Genomic DNA, 22,195 nt, shown 5'->3' on the forward strand with positions numbered 1-22,195 from the left:
GTTTTGAAAGGGACAGTCTTTTTGATGATAAGGTGGAGGTGACTGACCTCCTCAGAAAGAGAACTGATACCATCAAGCTTTCTTGTGCTTTTTCAGGAGGTATTCAGACTCTGAACAGAGGAGACCATACTACTCTGGAAAACATAGAGACCCTTCTCCTTCCCCGTCAGCCCAGAACTCTCGTTTCCGCCTGAGGCAGCCAAGAGTTCAGAAGTCCCAGTCGGCTCCTTAGTCAAAGATAAGGGACAAGCTTTTGACTGGCTCCAAGAGAGCATAGCCACAGTAAAAGTAATGGTGCTGGGCGACCTTCCAGTAGAAGGGAGTCTAAATTTTTTCCAGGAAGGGTGGCCCCTTGTAACAGATCAGTGGGTCCTCAAAATTGTTCAGTCAGGTTACACCCTTCATTGACAAAAGGCCCCTCCAGATTGCCCACCAAGAGTGAAGCTCTCATCACCAGGAATTGCTTCTGCAGGAGTTCTCCTCTCTTTTGTTGGCCACTGTGGTTGAACTTGTTCCACCAGGGGAAAAGAGGAAAGGATTTTACTCCAATTTCTTCCTGGTCTCCAAAAAGACAGGAGGATTCCAAGTACCTGGCCAAGGAAAAGTTCAGGATGGTTTCCCAGGGCATCTTAATCCCCATGATTCAAGAAAACAATTGGCTATGCTCTCTGGACTTAAAGAATTCTTACACCGCATCCAGATACTTTTCACCCACAGGATGTATCTCAGATTTTGAGTAGGGAAACACTGTTACTAGTATCATGTTCTATCCTTTGGCCTTGCGTTAGCTCCCAGGGTCTTAACAAAATGCCTAGCAGTAGTTGCAGGAATGCTATGTAGACTGGGAGTACACGTGTTTCCCTACCTGGACAATTGGCTGATAAAGTGCACATCAAAGGAAGACGCTCGGGAATCAATGTGAAGAACTGTTCGGGTGTTAGAGCTAGAGTACTGAGGAGCTGTACTAGATGCCAAGAGTGATATGTCAGTTCAGTTTTCAATTCTCTGTCTCCACCTGCTGTTTGATGGTTACAACTATCCCACAGGTTCTGGAGTAGGGAGAAGGACTAATGGAAAGAAAATTATCAGGTAAGACCTAATTTATCCTTATCCAAGTGGCCAGCAGATTGAATTTCCTTTACTTATGCCTAAGCTGACCTGTCTCTGGAGGGTCAAGTCACAGTTCACAATGTGAGAGCCATGGCTGTATCAGTAGCCCACCTGAGATCAGCCTCCACTAAGGGGTTCTGCAAAGCTGTGATGTGGTCTTCGTCCACAGATTCACATCTCACTACTGCATTGAACAAAACTCCTGACACAACAGCCAGTTTGGTTAGTTAGTCTTTTAGAATTTATTTAGAATCTAGAATCCAATTCCCCCCCCCCCCCCCCCCCCCAACCAGGCCCAATTTGTTTCTTTTCCAGGTTTTCTATAGCTTTAGCTTGTTGCAGACCTTGTTCTTTTTTTTTTTTTTTTGTCTGCCTAGTAGCTAGGAATACCCACATGTGAATATATGATGTTCTGCAAAGTTACTCACTTGCAACCGGTGTTCTCTGAGGACAGCAGGACATGTATTCTCACACACCTGCCCTCCTTCCCTATGAGTTGTATTCTTTTAGACTGCCTTGATCCCGCGCATGCATGGTCCACTTCCAAAAACTTCTATAATTAGAAGCCAGGGTGCATTTCTGCTCCGGGCGCCATCAGATGACATATAAGAATGTCCTGCTGTCTTTGGAGAACACCTGCTACAGGCAAGTACCTTTTCTTTATGCATATAAAATGTAGCCTTGGGTTTAATGTCATTTTAAATACCTGGTCCATGGTTGCTGGTCCTGACAAGTGCTTGTATACGTTGAATGTAATTCAGTTAGCAGAACACATTTCTGTGCAGTTGACAAATTGGTTAGTTTAAAGTCTGCAACCAGGCTACACACCACATTCAGCCTCTTTTGTGTTTTAGGTTTTTTTTTTTTTTAATTTATGTCATTTTATATAAATCATGCATAAACTCTTGTACAGAAAAATGCGCAATTCCAGATCTGAAAAAAATGTTATATTGATTAAACTTAGAGGGAGAAAAGAAAAAATTCCTTAACATTTACTGATCTGGTATTACAGTACCCTTCATAGAGTAGAACTAGTTTCAGCTGTCAGATATTTGGACTCCAAGAAAGTTGCAAGATAGATAGAGAGGACCAAAAAAATATATTTCTCAGAATTATAAGTTATTTTACATTTACTAGGAAACTTTTTTTTTAAGTCCCTCCCAACTGAAGAATTCCTAGACACAACAAAAGGCACTCTTTTCTTCTTTTTTTGAGTTTCCTTAGGAAGATCAGGAAAAATACAAATTTTACAATTTAAAAATAATTGATCGCAATGTATGTGTATATGTGGATTTGCACACAGCTGGAATTCAGTGATGACATTGTGAAGATTATTCAAGCAGCCATTAATTCGGATGGAGGGCAGCCTGAACTGAAAAAGGCCAACAGTATGGTCAAGTCCTTCTTTATACGGGTGAGCAATCTCTAATGTCTTCTGACAATTACACCATCAGTTGCACAGGACAGTCTTAGTTTCTCAGCCCATCAGTTGAAGTACAGATTATTAATCCTGTATCTGTTGAGTAATCTTTAAATGTCTCTGTACCTTTTTTAATCTCTTTACGATCGCAATACAATCAAGTAATGTTACATTTAGTATGACTATGCATTGGTTTCTTCATACACGTCAAACATATCAGAGTCTCCAATCATAGACAACACTCTTCAACAAGTACACAACCAACAAAGGAAGATTGTATCTAACTATTTTTGTTTGAGTAACAATCCCAGTATTTCCTAACATACTACAACGCCCATTACCACTAATAAATCTCCCTATGGACAAAGACATGACAAATCAGTGTTAATGTCCCCAAAGCTCCACCTTCATAATCTCCCATAATTCTACTTCCTAAATCTAGAAAATCCCCCCCCCCCCCCCCCCGGCAGCAATTGTTCTCACACCTATGGCTTCTACCTCATTTACAGTGAAAGACATACATTTATTTATTCAAAACAAGGCTAACTTCTTGGTAAGACAGTGCAGCCTAGTATGGTTTCCAAATCGATTGAAAATGTCATCATTTTTAAGAATCTTCATGGACTGCATTATGGCACTGAATAAGCAGCATATAATATAATGTATTCCATTGTGTTTATGTAGGAGAAGTGGATGATCTCCAGTATACAATTTATTTATTATCTTTAAATCTTTTTCATTTACAAACTTGAACATCAACCAAATAACATATCATGACAAATCCATCAAAAGATTACATTCAGGTAAATAATTTTCCCAGCTTTATATATGTTCCTCCCTCCCCCCACCCCCAAACTTCACCCTTCCCTAAATGATAATCCCTCAAATATGCCAATCAAAACAGGTGATGAGAACATCTCTTAATACAAAATATCTCCAAGATATCCTATCTAATACATCCTATCACCCCCAATTTCTTCTAACTCGTTCCATCCTTCTGATGCAAGTCATATGTATGTCTGAATAATCCCGAAACTTTAAAAAAAATGGTTTGGCCCTTCCAGCATTCTTAATAGTGACTTACATCATTCGGGATGTTATAGAACTATTATCTTTTAAGAAATATCTATTATTCCTATCAACCTAGAAATATCCAGCCCTACCCATTCCTGACTCTGCATCCCCAACAGGCCGAAATCCATCCTCCTTTCCTGAATGAGTACGGTCCAGGACCCCCCCGACCCCCTCCCCCACCCAAAATTCCCTCCATAGTCCACCCTCCATAAGTAGCTCAAGTAAAAGAATTTAATACAAGGCTGCGAGCTCTATGCGATATGGATTGGAGATATTTATCCCAAATAGCCAAGAACCTTTGTTTCTTCTTATATGAAGAACGTGCATATTGGATTTCCATTAGCATCATATTATGAAGTCTATTCCTCCATTGCCAATATGAAGGAGCTTGGTCGCCAATCCACACCCCCAAAATAATGCGTTTGCCCATCATCCCCGCTTTACGGATCAAAAATTTTTAAAAACGATCCTGAGGTCCCATATCTTTATAGTTATCCAGTAGAAAACCTGTCGGTGACAATTTGATCGGCCTGCCCCCTAATGTCTCCAAATAATGTCACTTTTCTCCAAAATGTTTGGATGATCGGGCACGTCCAAAACGTGTGTATAAAAGAGTTGGTTTCTCATTGGCATTTCTTGCATATAGGGGAGTCTATTCCTCCTGCTTTAAAGACTCTTTCTTGAGTAAAATATGCTGTATGCAACACATGAAAATTACACTCACGTACCTCAGCGCTAATCGAGCCCGATGGTATCTGACGCATTAGTTTACCAATATCAAGAGATTCTGGTGAGATTCCTAGTTCCCAACTCCAATGATTCTCTCTCTTATCTGGATCTCCCTATAGTTTCTCCAATGCTTTTTTCAGGTTAGACACCGACAATCCTCCATCCTGCAATGGTTCAAAGAAGTCCAGCAGCCGATGCCGGAGTAAAAAAACTCGGGTCTGATGGATTCAAACTTACTAAATAATGATGTATTTTTTCCATATATGCAAAAACATCTCTAGACTCCACCTTTCCTTTCTCTTGCAAAACTGACCATGGCACCAGTCTTCCTTCAGAATCCACAAGATCATTCAAATATAATACTCCTTTAGTCTCCCAACGCTGGAAGCTAGCATTCTCCATCCAAGGCTTAAAGTCAAGGTTACCTAGTAAAGGTAGTTGATCTGACCTCTGGGGGTCCCCTCCTAATCAGGGTACCAGATATTTTCATGCCTCCCGTAGTGATTTTAATAGCAAACTATCTCATAGACCCGTAGGCAATGTACATGTAGGACAGTGCATTAAAGAAAAAAAATTCCAGGAATCATATATGTTGTTTGTTCAAACGTCTTGGGTATATAATCCTGACTGTCAAGGATCCAGTCTCCCATATACCAAAGTAGGCAGGCCAGATTATATTTCCTCATATCTGGAAGCCCTAGGCCTCCTTGTATTTATTTATTTATTTTTGATTTTGATTTTGTTCACACCTTTTTCAGTAGTAGCTTAAGGTGAGCTACATTCATGTACACTGGGTATTTCTCTGTCCCTGAGGCAATGGAGGGTTAAGTGACTAGCTCAAGATCATAACGAGCAGCAGTGGGATTTGAACCAGCCAGCTCTGGATGTCAAGACTGGTGCTCTAACCACTAGGCTACTCCTCCCCTTGCCTCCTCCATTGCCTTCTGGTCCATCAGAGTCTCCGTAATAAAGAATGTCCTCTGCCCCATTTCTAACTTAGGCAAGGCAGACAAGATATCAAACAGTATAGATGTAGTTTTCCACAGAAAGCCTGAATATTTCTGTACCATTTTAATTATATAATGCATCATGCAGGGTAACAACACAATTACAAATAAGTGACCCAAATTATAGAACTAGCCAAAGGTTAATCCCAACTCCTATCTGCAAACCTTGATCCACTACAGTTCTCCAGCTTCTCAAACTATGTTCAAAAATACCTCCTCCCTGCTTGCCCCACTTCAATACTTTGAGTGAAGTAGCACCGGCTGTAGAAGGAGAGTGTCCCTGTATGAGGTTTTTGATTAATTGCAAGTTTTCTAAGATGAGTTTCTCAGTCCATTATAATGTTTGTAAAAATAGGTTGTTTGTCCTCACAGCAAATGGAGCGGGTTTTTCCATGGTTCAGTGTTAAAAAGTCCAGATTTTGGGAACCAAATAAAGTAACAAACAAGTAAGTTGGCTTTTTCTTTTGCTATGTATTTCATTACTAGCAGAAGATTGCTTGATATTGCCATATTTATAAGTGGTTAAAATGAGCCTTGCCTAATGCTTTTGTTGTTAAAATTACTTTTTCCCAATAATTTGACACTGTTTTATAGATTCTGTAGGACCTGCCCAGTGGCTCAGATTCCCATTTTGATCACTGAGCCATGTCTTCCACTCCTTGTGCCAGCTGGAACGAAGGATGCTGCAGAGGCAGCATTCACAGTACCAGGAGGAGGGATTTGTGGCTTTTGCTTAAGGGTGATATCTAGAGACCAGATTGAACACCCATGATTGCAGAATTCCAGAACTGCATAGCCCCTGGCTAAGGACCAACATTGAAATGAGATTAGGTGTGTTTTAGAGAATTGTGGCAGAAGGTTTGGGGAGGGGGGAGAGATGTAAAGTAAAGGAAGAAATCCCCATGTACTTCTGAAGGCCAGATGGAGCAGGAGGAAAATTGGTGGGTCAAAGAGATATATCCTGTAAGTGTCCATGGCTGGGACATTCCCTCCTCCCAGCTGTGTGTTTCAGGATTGCCTGCAGTGGAATAGATGAGATCTTAAACAGAGGATGTCTCCTTAGGGAGAGGATATTAATTCCATTATCTTGTATATTTAAGTCATTCTGGGTCAGACCAAGGTCCACTGAGCCCAGCATCCTGTCTCTGACAGTAATCAGTCCAGCTCATAAGTACCCAGTAGACCCCCAAAAGTAGATCTGTTTCCTATAGCTCATTTCCAGGGATAATCGTAAATTTCCCTTACAGAAAGAGCCTTGTCATCATTCTAGTAAAGGAATTATAATCACCACTGTGTCCTGCCATGATAATTCAATTTTTTTCCATAACTCTGCTTGTGTTTTCAGCAGTGGCATGTTGCCTAATGCAGTGCTTCCTCCTTCACTGGACCATAACTATGCTCAGTGGCAGGAGCGAGAGGAGAATGGCCAGACGGTGCAGCCCCCTTTAATGAAGAAGATCATTCCAGCCCCCAAACCCAAAGGACCTGGAGACCCTGATTTCCCAATGCTGCTCCATCCTCCTACACCACCAACCTCAAGTAAGAGGGTGCCAGTCACAAATGGAGAGGAGTCAAATATGATCTAGAGCAGGGATCCCAAAATGCAGGCTTCAAGAGCTGCAAAACAACCTGACATATTAGGATGTCTACAATAGAATGTGTGAAAGATTTGCATGTATTATCTTGATTATGTGCAGTTTTCTCATAATGCAAAAAGCAGACTCTGTAGAAAAAAATTAATAAAATGAAAAATATATTTAAAAAAACTGTGAAAATGGAGTAAGCACATAAAACTATATAATAAAATCCAAAATTGCCATGTTTCCGCTTACACTTGCATCAGGGGTAAAATAATAAACATAAAACATATCCATAAAACCATGTCCTAAATCAACAAATTAACAGTGTGGTCAGAATTACATACAGACAACATTCGAAGAATAGATATTTTGTGTTTTAATATTTTTCTCCTGATACAGGTATGAGGCAAAATAAGGCCATGTTTGGTTTATATTATATAGTTTTATGTGATCACTTAGTTTCTCATTGTTAATAATAATTCATTTCTTAGCGTCAGCAGAGATGAATCCAGAGACTTGTGGATTATGACCATCTACCAGCAGGTGGAGATAGAGAGCGCTGAACTGCACAGTCTTATAGGATGGGATTCTCCTTGGTCAGTCAGTATTCTTTATCTCCAGCAGGCAGATAGATGGTCTCTCACAAGCTCCTGGTCTCATCTGATGGTGGCTCCTGTTATGGGTCTCTCAGTTCAGTAGAGCTTTGGGGTGCACGGCTTAGCGTTGCTGGCTTTAGGGGATAAACCTGGTGCTGGCTTTAGGGGATAAATCTATGCTGAAAACCCACCTTTTCACTGCTGCTTTTTAGCTCCCTTTACTTCCCTCACCCGTAACTGTCTTGTCTGTCTGTATTATTTAGATTGTAAGCTCTTTTGAGCAGGGACTGTCTCTTTGTATCAGGTGTTCAGCGCTGCGTGCGTCTGGTAGCGCTGTACAAATGCTAATAATAATAATACCATGTCCCTGCCCCACCCTTCTCCCCTCTCCAGCCCTTCCTCAATTCTTCCTCACTGAAAAAATAAATTGGGACATAAATTCTTTAGTCCATAGCCCTGGCTGCAGGAGAGATACTGGTTTGGGCCAATATAAAGGGCTTAGTGATGGAGAGGAGGTGCTTCCAGCAGCAGAGGCAGTACTCCAAATGGCTGACTGTCCCAGGGTGAGTGTCTTTTTACATTTTCTTTCACCTTTGGGTCAGTTGCGGTTTTACGTTTGTTTTCTTTGCAGTAGCTGCTGACATTGTTAGAGATATATCCTGTAAGTGTCCATGGCTGGGATATTCCCTCCTGGAGGACTCTTTGGCGGCTGCCTGAGCTCAGCATGAGGACTCTTTGGCGGCAACTCAGGCACAGCAACAACCCCTTTTTGATTTGGTACAGGAGATGTTGAGGGCTGGAGGAATGCCAAGGAGAGTGGTTCCCAGTGTGTAGGAAGCGGCAACTGGAGGGATTCGGGGCATTAAAGAACCGGGGACAGTGAATTGGCTGCCCTGGGAGAAGCTGGCACCAGGAGATGACATTGAGGACTATTTGGGGACTTTTGAAAGGGTGGCAGTAGCAGCAGGTTGGCCTCTGGAACAATGGACTATTCGTCTGGCTCCAGCCTTATCAGGAGAGGCCTTGGCTGCTTTTAGGGGTTTATCCCCTGTTGAGGTGAAGGACTATGAGTGTTTGAAAGGTGCTATTCTGGACCGGTATGGAGTGAGTAAGCACACCTATCGCCAGAGGTTTAGGAGCTGGAGGGGGACACGCCAAGAGCTCTCGCGCAGAAGTTAATGGACCTAGCGAATAAATGGCTGGAGCCAAACAAGAGGTTAGTGTTACAGGTTATGCAAGAGCTGGTCCTAGAGCAGTTTTTGGAAGCTCTACCTGAAATAATAAAAATAGACCTGATAAGGAGAGGGTGTGAGACATTGGAGGCAATGGATGGAATGTTACTTGGAATCCCAGTGCTCGGGGAGGAACAGGGAGGTTGGTCAGGAATTGGACAAGAAACCTCTTAGGAGTTTCCCGGGGCACAAGGAAGCTCGGAGCGGGGAAGTAAGACCCTGTTATCATTGTGGGCAGCAAGGAATCTGCGCAGGGACTGCAGGGCCAAGTTAGGGTTCACTTCACGCTCTAACCCACATCCTGAGTCCCGTTTCACACAGTGGGTGGAGATTGGAGTTATATCAGTGGAGGGGCTCTTGGATTTGGGGGGGGGGATCAGACCATGTGTGCGCAGTCCCTATGGGACCGAATTGGGGGGAAGATAAAAGGCGGCAGTAGACTGGTCTCAATACAGTGCATACATGGGGCCGCTTCACGATACCCAATGTGCCTTGTAGAAATTAAGGATCCCACGGGGGTTCAAGAAATATGGGTGGCTGTACTTCCGCGGCTCCCTCAGGACTTAATTCTGGGGAGGGACTGGTTGCCTTTTGCGCAGTATTTAATGAGTAAGGAAGGTTGGGTCACGCCTAGAGCACAGGAACAGCAAGCGGGGGGATCAGGGGTGTCCTTGCCGCAGGTTTTTCCGTTCCACCTAGATCTCTTTGGGGCTCCAGGAAAAACCAAAAAGGGGTCCTGTCAAAAGAAGAGGGCACAGTTACAGAGAAGGTAGGATCTGAATAGGCAAGAGGAGTTCCCAGAGGAGGCGTCTGGGGTACTAGAGAGGTTCCTTCATTTTGCTAGGGAGCAGGGAGCGGACGATACTCTAAAATATGCCTGGGAGCGGGCAGGACAGGAGGGCGAAAATGCCTTTCCTCATTTCATAGTGGACAAAGGATTATTGTTTTGGGTGGCTCTCTTGGGGCCAGAGCGTAGAGCTCAAAAACAATTAGTAATTCCCCGGGGGTTTCGGGAGCTGGTTATGAGGCTCGCCTATGATCACCCCTTGGGGGGGGAGGCACAAAGGGGACCTCTAATGCTGTGCCGGATAAAGGAGCCACTGGCAGCTCTGCTTTCGAATTGCACTGCTGTATAAAAGGATGCAGGATCACTTTCGGCCCCCTGAGGAGAATGAGCCCACATCTCTCCCTCATGGGAAACTAACGAGCCCTCCTCAAACACGGCCCCCTCTGCCAGAGGAGACCCTGCACATCCACCCGCACTTCTAAGTAGAGGAATAGCTTATTGGTTAAAGCAGCCAGCTGAGAGAGAAGTTGCTGGTTCAGGTTCCACAACAACTTGCCATCAATAGTGCACAATGGTACAAACAGCCATATTCTGCTACACCATCTAGCTCTGGCTCTCTGCCACACTAGTTAGCTCCAGTGCGCAGCTATGCCAGCCATTTCTAGTGCACGGTCACACCAGTCAATTCTTGACCCTCTTGGCAAGAAGATATCTCTGGCTTAGGTATTGGACAGCTGATGTGGCTTCTAAGTCATATTTAGCAAGCTACCTTTTAGAGGTAAGCTTTTGTTTGGAGATGAACTAGAGAAGTTGTGTAAAGACCTAAGGGAACTCCGAGTCTCAGAGACTGCCAGAGGACAAGTCTAAAGATTCTTTTAAATCTTCTCAGCCTCGTCTTAGGTTTCGTGAGGCCAAGTGCTACAGGCCAGTCAAATCTAACTTTCAGAGTTCCCACTTCAACAAAGGCAAGCTGCCTTGCATGCTGACAGAGAGAACTCAGCTTCAAACTGTAAGTCTACCATTGCCTTCTGCATTTCCCAATGATGGGGTCTTGGTTTACTCCTTGGGTTTCATAGTAGCAGGACTCCTCTCCAGGTTCCATGAGGAGTGGACCGGAATAGCCTCAGACCAATGTGTCTTGGAAATACTAAAGCAGGGTTACAAACTGGAGTTCTCCCATTCCACTGCAAATTTTGTTCTTGGAATCTCCATGCAAGCTCCAGCCCAAATATCGAGCAGTTCAAGCCACCTTGCAAACGCTTCTTCATTTAGGCACAGTCGAGACTGTCCCCAGTTGCAGCTGGGGAACAGGAAGTTATTCCATTTACTTAGTAGTTCCAAAGAATGGAGCTTCCTTCCACCTGGATTTGGACGTCAAAAGAGTCAATAGAGTGTTAAAGGTTCAACTTTTCACAATAGGAACATTGCGGTCTGTAATAGTTTCAGACCATCAGGGAGTGTTTCTAACCTTCCTGGATATCAAGTGTGGTTTCATATTCCCACTTCACTTTCCCACAGAAGATTTTTGATTTGCAGTCCTTGGGAAACATTATCAATTTATGACCATGTCATTCAGCCTTTACACATCACCAAGGACATTTATTCAAGGTCATGGTAGTAGTGGCAGCCTTCCTTCACAAAGATGGATTGCAGGTTCATCCATTCCTCATGATTTGGCTGATTTGCGACTCTTCCTATCAAGACAGTGTGCAAGTTTCTTCCAAGATAGCTACTGTTCTTTAGTTTTTAGGATGGGTATTCCATTTTACCAAGTCAGTTGTTTCCAACACTAATCTTGGCGTGTCTAGGAGTGACATTTGACATAGGCTTAGGGAAGACATTTCTTCCTGTTGTTCATCGTCAAAAGGTTCATACCTAAGTCAGGTTTTACTTTCCCTACCAGGTCCTGGGGTCTGGGAATATGTTCAAGTTGTGGGCACAATGGCCTCTATCTTGGGTGTTCTTCCATGCCTTTCTCTGACAATTCAGAAGTTCTCTCTCTCTCAGCAAGCGGCTGTCTGCAGCTCGTATGCTGCTAGGGCATGTCTTAGCTGGGTGCAACAGATTTCAGAAGTCTGACATTCAACCTCCTCTTCAATTGCCAGATGTGGAGATGGAGTTGGCATATTTGGTAGATTCCTTGTATTCCTTGATTTGGGCATCGACCAAGCAGATGTCTTTGTCCATCACAGCCTGTTGTTTGCTATGGTTGCACGACTGGGCAGCAGATGCAGCTTCAACCAGCAGCTGGTTAAGCTCCATTTTTAAGGGCAAGCTGTTGTTTAGGGAGGACTTAGTGAAGTTGGTGAAAGATCTGGGTGACTCAGACTCAGCGTGTTCCTGAGGACACGTCTCTGCTTTTTTTTCCGTTTGGGTTAGGCTCGCCTTTGTTTTAAAGATACCAGGTGCTATCGTCTGGGGCAGTCTAGTTTTGGACTGATCTAGGTATCAACACAAGCAGAATTTTGGAATGTCAGACTTTCCGGATTTCTTCTGAAGGGGTGGCGGGGCGCACAGTCCCATCTTTCCCTCCTAAGGTAGTTTCTGCCTTTCATTTCAGTAAACCTTTTGTTTCTTCCTGCTTCCTTGACGTTCATCATGTACTCCTACACTATTTGGAAGTGGCCAACAAGTTCCGTCAGTCAAATCATTTGCTCAGGACCTCGGAAAGATAATGCAGCTTGCAAAGTCATGCTAGCTCACTGGGTCAAGGAGGCTGTCATGTCTGCGTGTTTACTAGCAGGTAAACCACTTCCGGTCTGATTCTGAGTGCCTTCTACCCGAGCTGCCATGACTTCCTGGGCGGAAGCCCGTCTGTTGTCTGTGGAGGAAATATGTAGGACAGCAACATGGTCTTCCTTGCATACCTTCTCCAAACATTACCATTTGGATGTCTTTGCTCGGTTGGATGCATCTTTTGGAGTATCAGTGCTATCCGCGGGAGCTTCAGGTTCCCACCTTACTTTAAAACTGCTTTGTTACATCCCACAAGTCTCTGGATTCATCTGCTGCTGACGCTAAGGAACGGGAAATTATTTCTTACCTGATAATTTCCTTTCCTTTAGTTGCAGCAGATGAATCCAGAGGCCCACCCTGTTTTTCTGATGGTTCCTATTGGTTAGTTTTCTCTGTTAGAAGTTGTTTTTGCATTTTTATATTTTAGATGGACTGTTGTAATCGGTTTACATGTTTGCAGTTCTTGGATTATCACTTTTCTCTGTGGGGAAGGAGTAATGTTATAATTCTGTTTTGTTCTGCTTTGTCATGAGAAATACTGATTGACCAAGGAGCATCCCATCCTAAATGACAGTGCAGTTCAGCACTCTCTATCTCCACCTGCTGGTAGGTGGTCACAACCCACAAGTCTCTGGATTCATCTGTTGCGACTAAAGGAAAGAAAATTACCAGGTAAGAAATAATTTTTTCGTTAATTTCCAAACTCCTGCTCTAGTATCTAAACAGCCTTAATTAAAAATAATCAGGTTCTTGATTTGCAGAGCAAGCCTGTTCCTTTAGTCTTTTCCATGAGTGCCATGATAGACATTAAGTAATGTGCCAACACTGATGGAGAGAAGCAGAATCCATTTCATAAAACTGTCTTTTGGATCATGTTTTCAGTCCCTTGTTCCCTCTCCCCCACCCAGAAGAGATCAAAAACGTTCTACACAGCAGCTACTTGTTAATTTCTTTCTCTGGTTGTCATTATGTCTTGCCACAGGCATACTTCTATTTTTGGTTCACTATAAATATCTTTCCAAGTTTCCTTTTTTGTCCTACCAGACCAGTCCAGAGGGTTATATCCCTCAGTGAGCAGGTGGAAACAGAGCCCTAAGAGCTATAAGTTGTTATGCTCTATAAGAGGCTCTGTGCAGCCACAGCTCATCAGCATTCTGTGTTACCAGCAGATGGTGATGGGCATTCCATGCAGGTCAGGATTGGAGTGGAGGAGTAGCCTAATGATTAGTGCAGTGGACTTTGATCCTGGCAGCCCTAGTTTGATTCTCCCTGCAGCTCTTTGTGACCTTGGGCAAGTCACATAACCTTCCATTGCTCCAGATACAAAAACAGATTGTGAGCCCTCTTGGGACAGAAAAAGTGCCTGATATAATGTGTACAGCGCTGCATATGTCTAGTAGCACTATAGAAATGATTAGTAGTAGTAAATTGGTCTGGTGAGATAGTTCCCCAGTCCAGTTGAAGAACTGGTCACCCAATTGAAATTCAGTGGTCAGAGGAACATTCAGGATTTGTGAACGACAGCTGGCACCTTGGGGGATACCTGGAGGAGTACAGATCCATTCCCTATTCGAGCCAGGCAGTAATGGGATGGTCATCTCTCCTCCCCCCCCCCACCCCCACCCCCACACACACACTTTACTGCCAACTTATTTTTTCTCCTTCTGCCCCCTCTCCAGTGGGGGGGAGGGGGGAAAGGTCCAGGGTAATAGAACTACCACATTCGCACATAGAGTGCATGCCGGACTAGCCCTGAAAGGATGCTGTCACTGATTTGGGAGCAGGATGATTGCTCTTAGAGATGTTTTGGATTTTTTTCCATGTGCTGCTTTTTCCCATATGTTGAATCTGTCATGTTGGGGTGGCTGTGTTTCTTGTTCAGCCTCAAGTGCACCAGAAGTGGTGTGACAGAAAGGGCTGCTGGATCACACTGTGGATCAGAGCTCCCAGGTAGGTGATCACAGGAAAGAGTGCCATCTTGGTGCAATTCAGATGGAGTGTGGATAGCAGCAAATGAAAGTGCTATTAGAGTTGATGAAGACAAACTATCCAGAGGAGCTGGCTTCATGAAGTCCCACTGGATACAGTCTGCACCATCAGGGAGATGTTTTGGCACTTTTAGTGCAGCAGATAAGCAGGTTTCTTCAGAAAGTGGTAGTGCTGCTTCAGTGAGCAGAGCAACAGGGGGCTGGAGAAAAACAAGGAGTGGGGGCCATTTTACCTCCTGACAGGCAGGATTCCTAGGGTACCACCTCTCTGCTGCCACAAACTCCAGAAGGGACCGTTTCAGGTTATGAGCAAGATTTGCATTATCATTTGAGGAGGGCTGCAAGAACATCAACCCCCCCTCTCCCCCCCCCCCCCCCCCCCCCCCCCCCCACACACCCAGGAACAGGCTAGAGGATTTTTTCCTGAGTTTGTCCTATTTCTTCACCAGTTCCAGAGACAGTGGAGTGACCCAAGGTTCAGAGATTCCCTTCCATGCAAAGAGACTGCAGCTAGGAAAGAGTTAAGTTTATGAAGATCATTCAGTTGCATCTGGTAAGATGGGCTTTGACCACTGGAGTGCACCCAGTGTGCTTAGCAAGAGAGCTTCAGTGACAGCCTCTAGAAATAGGAGAGCTCCATGTAAGTAAAGGTAATGATCCATCAGTAGTCATGGAATGATTGTGCAAGCGCTAGCATTAAGTATTTTTTACACCAGTGGCACAGGCCTGGCTTTACTGGGGATCCCGTTCTAGAGGGCATGTACAAGCCCACCAAAGCCTTCCCAGTGCATTAGGCAACATTGAGAGCATTGTTCCTGTTCCATACCAGATACCTTGAACACCTGCCTCACTGCTGGTTGAAGAATAATGGGCTTTTTTTTTTTTTTTACAAAACCAAATGTGAAGCTATAGTATTCTCTAATCCAAATTTACCAGCCCCTTTTCCCCAGTCCTTGACGGTACATCACTTGTCTATAGTGAATCTGTTTGAATCTTAGGTGTAATTTTTGATTCCAAACTGACTTTTAGAGCAGACTGATAGCGTGACCAAATTATTCTTTTTTGCACTCTAGCGTAAAAGTTCATTTTGGCCTTTCTTATCACCAAAATCAATACATTCTCTTACCTTGGCATTGGTAATCACTGCTGCAATTCACTGTATGCTGGCCTCCCACTTTGCTCTCTAAAGCGACTTCAGTTAGTTCAGTTAAATTGCACTGCTTTGACCATGTTACTCATCTCCTCCAGCTCGAACACTGGTTCCCAGTCTCCTACTGTATTAAGTATAAGCTTTTCATGCTTACTTTTAAGTGTCAAAATCCCTCTGCTCCTACCTATTTGTATAAACTGCTGGTTCCCTACACTCCTACACGTGCGCTTCGATCCTCTTCAGGTAACTTGCTTTGTGTTTGTCGCCAATGGCTCTTCACTTATCTGTCTCCCATGATACCTCTTTCAGTTCTTTAGGTCCCAGGTGGAACGATCTTCCACCATCCCTCAGAGCCAGTGTTGCCAGGTGGGCGGTTTTACCGGCCAATTGGGCGGTTTTCCGCGACCCGCCGCGGGAAATTTTTGCCCGCGGCGGGTTGCGGTTTTTTGGGCGGCTTTTTGGGTTTCTGTGCGGTTTTTTGGGCGGCTTTTTGCCTTTTTCGGCCGCGGGGGGGCGGGGTTAGTGACGTTTTTTGGGCGGGGTTAGTGACGTTTTGGGCGGGCCGATGACGTGGGAGGCGGGGCCGATGACGGAGAGGCGGGGCCGATGACGGGGAGGCGGGGCCGGTGACGTGGGAGGCGGGGCCGGTGACGGCGGGGGCGGGGGTGATGACGTGGGGGTGTCAGGGGCGGGGTTTGTGTTTGGGCGGGTTTTGGGCTGGATTTGGCTAGAAAAAAATTTTCCACCTGGCAACCCTGCTCAGAGCTGACATATCTCTTCAATTGTTCAAATCTGTTATGAAAACTTTCTTCTTTTCTGTTGCTTTTCCCTCTGCTTAATTCACTTTCTCTCTCTCCCCCCCCCCCCCCCCCCCCCCAGTTTCAGAAGAACTTATTTTTATTGTTGTAAACCACTTAGTTGCTTGTATAGGCTCAATTCGCAGTATATCATGTTTCTGGAAATAAATAAATCATCAATACCTTGAAATGTCTTCGATGTGAGGACCACTAATCTCCCTGGGAATTGGACGGGGTACAACAGCCTCCATTGAGCTGAGACCAGGTCACCAATACAACACCGATGACTTTGAAGGACATGACCATTCTGGCTGAATCCCAGCCTTCCTTGATAGCAGTCTTTGAGGAGTGGCTCAGGGCTTTGTTACAGGAGCAGATGGGGTGCCTTTTATCCCATCAGGAAGCTACAGCATCAAGGGCATCAGCGCTGGGCACTCAGGAGCTGTAGCCCATCCTGTAAGCCCATGCACTGCCTGTGGACAGCACATCAACACTGAGACCTGAAAAGGTTTCAGAGCCCATATGCATCAAACGGTGTTGATATCCAGTTCCGGGAGGGGGGGGGGGGGATGCCTCCTTGGGGATTAGAGAATGCCTGGTATCTTGACACTCTTGGCCCCAGGCCTGGCTTAGCCTGCACATCCAGGCAGTACTCAGGCGGAGAGCAGCAGAAGACCTACTACTCTCAAAGGTACCTTCCCTCTTCACTGCCCCAAAATAATCAGGACTGTTGCTCCCATCAGAGATAGAGAGCCCAAAAGCCAAAATGAGCTCCCCAGTCAAAGCAAGTGATGAGCTTTTGACTGGCTCCAGGAGAACATAGCTCTATTCTCGTATTAGTTTCAGACCTACAGGAAGTAGGGAGACTGAAGTTTTTCCAAGCAAGGTAGCTCCTTACAACCTCAACTGCTAAGTACTCAAAATAGTCTGGACAGTGCAGTTGGAATATACTCCAAATTGCCCATCAAGGTATGCTCTCAGGAATTGCTTACAAAGGAACTCTTCCCTTTTGCAGGTCGAGGTGATGGAACCTGTTCCACCAGTGGAAAAAAGGAGGGATTTTATTCCAAGTACTTCCTGATCACCAAGACAACAGGGAGATTTTGTCACATTTTAGACCTATGTGTCCTGAACCAAGTACCTGGCAAAAGCAGAAGTTCAGGATAGTTTCCTTGGGCACCCTCCTAATGATTCAGGATCAATATTGTCTATGCTTTGAACCTGCCTCTAAGAATGCTTACGTCCAGAAGAGATTCCACTAGGAGATCATATGGTTTCAAGTGAAAGACGTTTACCATTTGGTGTGAGGACAAAGCCACAGATCCCTTTTCATGCCTTCACAATAACTCTTTGAATACCTTCTGCACCTGTTAGAGTCTGGTCTCAAGGCCAACTTGTTAGGGTTCGCCTTAGTGCGGTTGGATGTTATCATCATATTGAAGGTAAGCCTATCCCTGTTCAGCCTTTGGTTGTTCGCTTCATAAGGGGCTTGCTTTTGTTAAAACCTCCCATCAAGCCCTCGACGACACTGTCGTAGGACCGTTACGGTCTTACCCAGCTGTGAAGGCATGAAAAGGGATCTGTGGGTTTGTCCTCACACCAAATGATAAACCTCTTTCACTTGAAACTGTATGAAAGGTAAAGTAAAACTTTCCTGCACCGTGTGTCCTCATTATCCATCTGTGCTCAATATAAGGGCCTGAAAGACTGACCAAACCGGCTGTTGTGTTGGGAATCTTGCTCGAGACAGTAGTGAGAGGTGAATGTGTGGACAGAAGCCCGTGTTGCAGCTGTACAAATTTCCTCTATGGAAGCTGACCTCAAATGGGCTACTGACACAGCCATGGCTTTGACATCATAAGTTGTGACATGAACCTCCAAGGTCAAGCCAGCTTGGGTATAAGCAAAGGAAATGCAGTTTGCAAGTGTGTTTACGGATAACAGCCCCAATCCTGATGGGATCAAAATAAATAAAAACCAAGGTGGATTGTCTATGGGATTTAGTCCACTCCAGAGAAAAAGCCAAGTCTCTCTCGCATTCCAAACTGTGCAGTGTGCTTTCATCAGAATAGGCATGAGGTCTTGGGAAAAATGTTGGCAGAACAACTGACCGGTTAAGATGGAATTTTGACCATACTTTGAGAAGGAACTTCGGATGTGTGCGCACAACCACTCTGTTGTTGTAAAATTTCATATAAGCTGGATCAGCTGTTAAGGCCTGTACGACATTGATCCCACATGCTGAAGTGACCATCACTAAAAATAAGACCTTCAGGTCAGATACTTCAGGTGACACAGGTATCATGCAGGCAAGGAAGTAGTCTACTTTTTTTGTTATGCTACAAGTGTGGAGAATTTTTGAAGCCTGGTGTGCAGAAAGGTGTTGGTTTCTTTTTTAAGACTTTGGTTACTCAAATTTTATCCTTCTTGCAAGAGGGTCTGAATAAGGGGTTAGCTACGTTAGCTTGTTATCAGGGCTGCTTAAAAGTACTCCAGTCATTTCTTACCCAGACATGGGGCATTTTCTCAGGTATACTCATTTGTGACCTCCAGTGCGTCTGGTGGTCCTAGTGTGGAATCTCAGTCTGGATATTCTGGTATTAATGATGGAGTCCTTTGAGCCTTTGAAAAAGGCGTCCCTGAAGGATCTTACCTTGAAGGTGGTTTTACTGGTGGCAGTCTGTTCCATAAGGATAATTCCAGAATTGCAAGCCTTGACCTGCCAAGAGCTTTTTTTTCTGCATTTTACAGAAGCAGGACTTTTGGTTAGGATGGTTCCCTCATTTCTTCTAAACGTAGTTTCACCTTTCCATTTGAATCAGGAAGTGGTGTTGCCATACTTGCATTGGGAGTGTTGGGGGGAAGAATGTAGGCTTCTTTGAGTTCTGTATGTACATAGACCACTTTTTTGCTTTTGGAAATACCGATCAATTTTCACGGGTTGCAAGTGCCAAAAAGGGTGAAGCTGCTACAAAGGTGCCTATCGCCCATTGCCTAAAGGAAGCAATAGCTTCAGCATATATGCTTAAAGGTTGAGAAGCTCCAGCAGCTCTTCAGGCTCATTCCACCAGAGGTATGGCAGGTTTTTATCACTGTTAATTCCTTCTGTTGAGATTGTAGAACTGTTACATAGTCCTCTCTATACTCCTTTTCCAAACATTATAGATTAGATGTATTTGCTAGAGAAGATGCTGTTTTTAGCCCTGGAGTCATAGAAGCAGAGGTGTCTTCATGCCACTTTAAGAATTACTTTGCTACATCCTATATGTTTGAGACTTGTCTGGTGGGATGAAAAGGAAGAAAAATGTGGTCATATCCGCTAAATTTTCTTTCCTTGAGTCCAACCATAACAGTCCAGAAGCCCACTCTGTTCTGATATCTGGATTTTCTGCTTACCTGCTCTTGGTCTACATGATGTTAAGAGTGGTAAGACACCAGGATGCCCTGGGTGTTCTCTTGGATATGAAAGTTGATGGTATAGGACTGAATTTCCTCCTTCTATAGATTTATTTGGGAGAGGGGTTGGTAGTTCACATTTGCTTTATTATGAGAATACTGGTGAGCTCTGGCTGCACAGAGCCTCTTATAGGGCAGAGCTCACAACTCTTAGGTCACTGTCCACATCTGCTGGCTGAGGGGCATAACCCATGCATTCTGGACTGGTTTAGTTGGACTCAAGGAAAGAAAATTAGCAGGTAAGATTGTTCAGCTCTATATTAATCCTAGAAATTAATCAGAATTATTGAGGACTTTGCCATTTTTCTCTGATTTCCTGAATTTTGTGATTTCTGATAATTCAGTAAATTTCCAGAAATACTTCAGTTGTTAGTAGTTATGATGATGTATCATCAAGGGTCTGTTTTGAAGCTATTGGTATAGCATTCAATGTAAAAGTAAAATTTTGCTATTGCAAACTAGGTGCCGCCCAGCCAGTTTATTATAAAGAATTAGAAACTGAACAAGCTCACAATACTGTAGTTTAGGAATCAGATGTTAAATCCTAGAAGCATCCTAGTCCTTTTTCATAATGTTGGAAGCAATGTTCCCTCTAAGCTGTTCGGGAGCTCTACGCCTACATTCCTGCCAGTGGAGGTCCTGTTGAAATATCACATTTGACCAGGTTGCTAAAGATCTTACTCCTACTTCTGTTAGTCTTCTCCTGTCCTGTTCTACTTTCCTGAGTTGTGTACTGGTTGATTTCCTTTTCTCCTTTATTGTTCTAGTCTGTAAACCACACTACCTTTTGGGCAATATATTAAGTTTAATAAACATTTTCAGTAGGAGGAGATAAACAAGTTCTACAGAACTTGAGCTATTTTAGCTCTAGTCTTTAGTGGAATGCAGGACTAAGTAGAAGAAGTAATGGTCTTGGGTCCAATGGGAAATAATGTTCATAACAGATCAAATTTGACTTGATAACTGGAGTTATCATTAAGGAAATCTACTGTAGCAGCATTTAATTTTCAAAAGGGCAACTGTGATAAAATGAGGAAAATGGTTAAAAAAAAACCCCAAACTAAAAAGATCAGCTGCTAAGATTAGGACTTTGTCAGGCATGAATGTTTAGAACTACCATCTTGAATATCCAAACCAGATGTATTACATGTATTAATAAAGGTGGAAAGAAGAGCAACAGCTAGAATGGTTAAAGGGAGACGTGAAAGATGCTATTAAAGCCAAAAGAACATCCTTCAAAAAATGGAAAAATATCTGAATGAAGAAAACAAGAAGCAATATAAATACTGGCAAGTTAGATGCAAAGCATTGATAAAGAAGGCTAAAAGAGAACATGAAGAGAAACGTGCCATAGAGTTGAACAACTCATAGTAATAACTTTTTCAGGTACATCTGAAGCAGAAAGCCTGCGAGGGAATCCGTGGGACCATTAGATCATCAAGGAGTAAATTGGGCATTCAGGGAGGACAAGGTCAGAGTAGAGAGACTGAATTAATTCTTTGCTTCAGTCTTTACTCAAGAAGATGTAAGAGATCTACCTGCACCAGAAATGGTTTTCAAGGGTGATGATGCGGAAAAACTGAAGAAATCTTGGTGAATCTGAAAGACATACTGAGCCAAATTGACAAATTAAAGAGTAGTAAATCACCTGGACCGGATGGTATACACCCTAGAGTACTGAAGGAACTCAAACATGAAATTGTTGATCAGCTGTTAGTGATCTTTATTCTGTCATTAAAATCATCTGTAGTACCTGAAGATGGAAAGTGGCTAATGTAAAACCGATTTTAAAGGGTTCCAGGGCGATCCAGGAAATTAGACTGGTATTCCTGACATCAGTGCCAGGCAAAATAATGGAAAGTATTACAGTAAAGAATAAACTTACTGATCACAGACAAACATAGTTTAATGGGACAGAGTCAACTTGGATTCAGCCAATGGAAGTCTTGCCTCACCAATTTGCTTCATTTCTTTTAATGTGTAAATAAACATGGCTAAAGGTGAGTCAGTTGATGTAGTGTTCCTAGATTTTCAGAAAGCTTTTAACAAAGTCCCTCATGAGAGACTCCTGATAAACTTAAAAAGTCATGAAATAGGAGGCAATGTTCTGTTGTGGATTAGGAACTGATTTATGGATAGAAAACAGACAGTAGGGTTAATGGCCATTTCTCTCTGTGGAAGAGGGTGAATAATATAGTGCCTCGGGGGATATGTCCAGGAACTGGTGCTGTTTATAAATGAACTAGAAATTGGAACAATGAGAGAGGTGATTAAATTTTCAGAGCACAAAACTATTCAGAGTTATTAAAATGCATGCAGACTATGAAAAATTGCAGGAAAACCTTAGGAAAATGGAAAGCTGTGCATTCAAATGGCAGATGAAATTTAATGTGGACAAATGCAAAGTGATGCACATTGGAAGAAATAATCCAAATCATAGTTACTTGATGTTAGGTTCCACCCTAGGAGTCAGCACCCAAGAAAAAGATCTAGGTGTCATCATGGATGATACGCTTAAATTTTCCACCCAGTG

At 43.6% G+C, this 22,195-nt stretch overlaps 1 protein-coding gene across 3 annotated transcripts in view; it reads left to right on the forward strand.

Moving 5' to 3' along the window:
- The window catches only part of KMT2A (lysine methyltransferase 2A), a 473,075-nt gene that overhangs the window by 218,387 nt on the left and 232,493 nt on the right, over positions 1–22,195 (forward strand). For all 3 annotated transcript variants that reach the window (XM_030220693.1, XM_030220691.1, XM_030220692.1), the window contains exons 17-19: positions 2,414–2,524; positions 5,713–5,786; positions 6,686–6,879. In XM_030220693.1, the coding sequence (XP_030076553.1) occupies positions 2,414–2,524; positions 5,713–5,786; positions 6,686–6,879 (379 nt within the window). The remainder of the gene's footprint in view (positions 1–2,413; positions 2,525–5,712; positions 5,787–6,685; positions 6,880–22,195) is intronic.

This window comes from Microcaecilia unicolor, chromosome 12, assembly GCF_901765095.1.
Source record: "Microcaecilia unicolor chromosome 12, aMicUni1.1, whole genome shotgun sequence".
Classification (NCBI taxonomy): domain Eukaryota; kingdom Metazoa; phylum Chordata; class Amphibia; order Gymnophiona; family Siphonopidae; genus Microcaecilia; species Microcaecilia unicolor.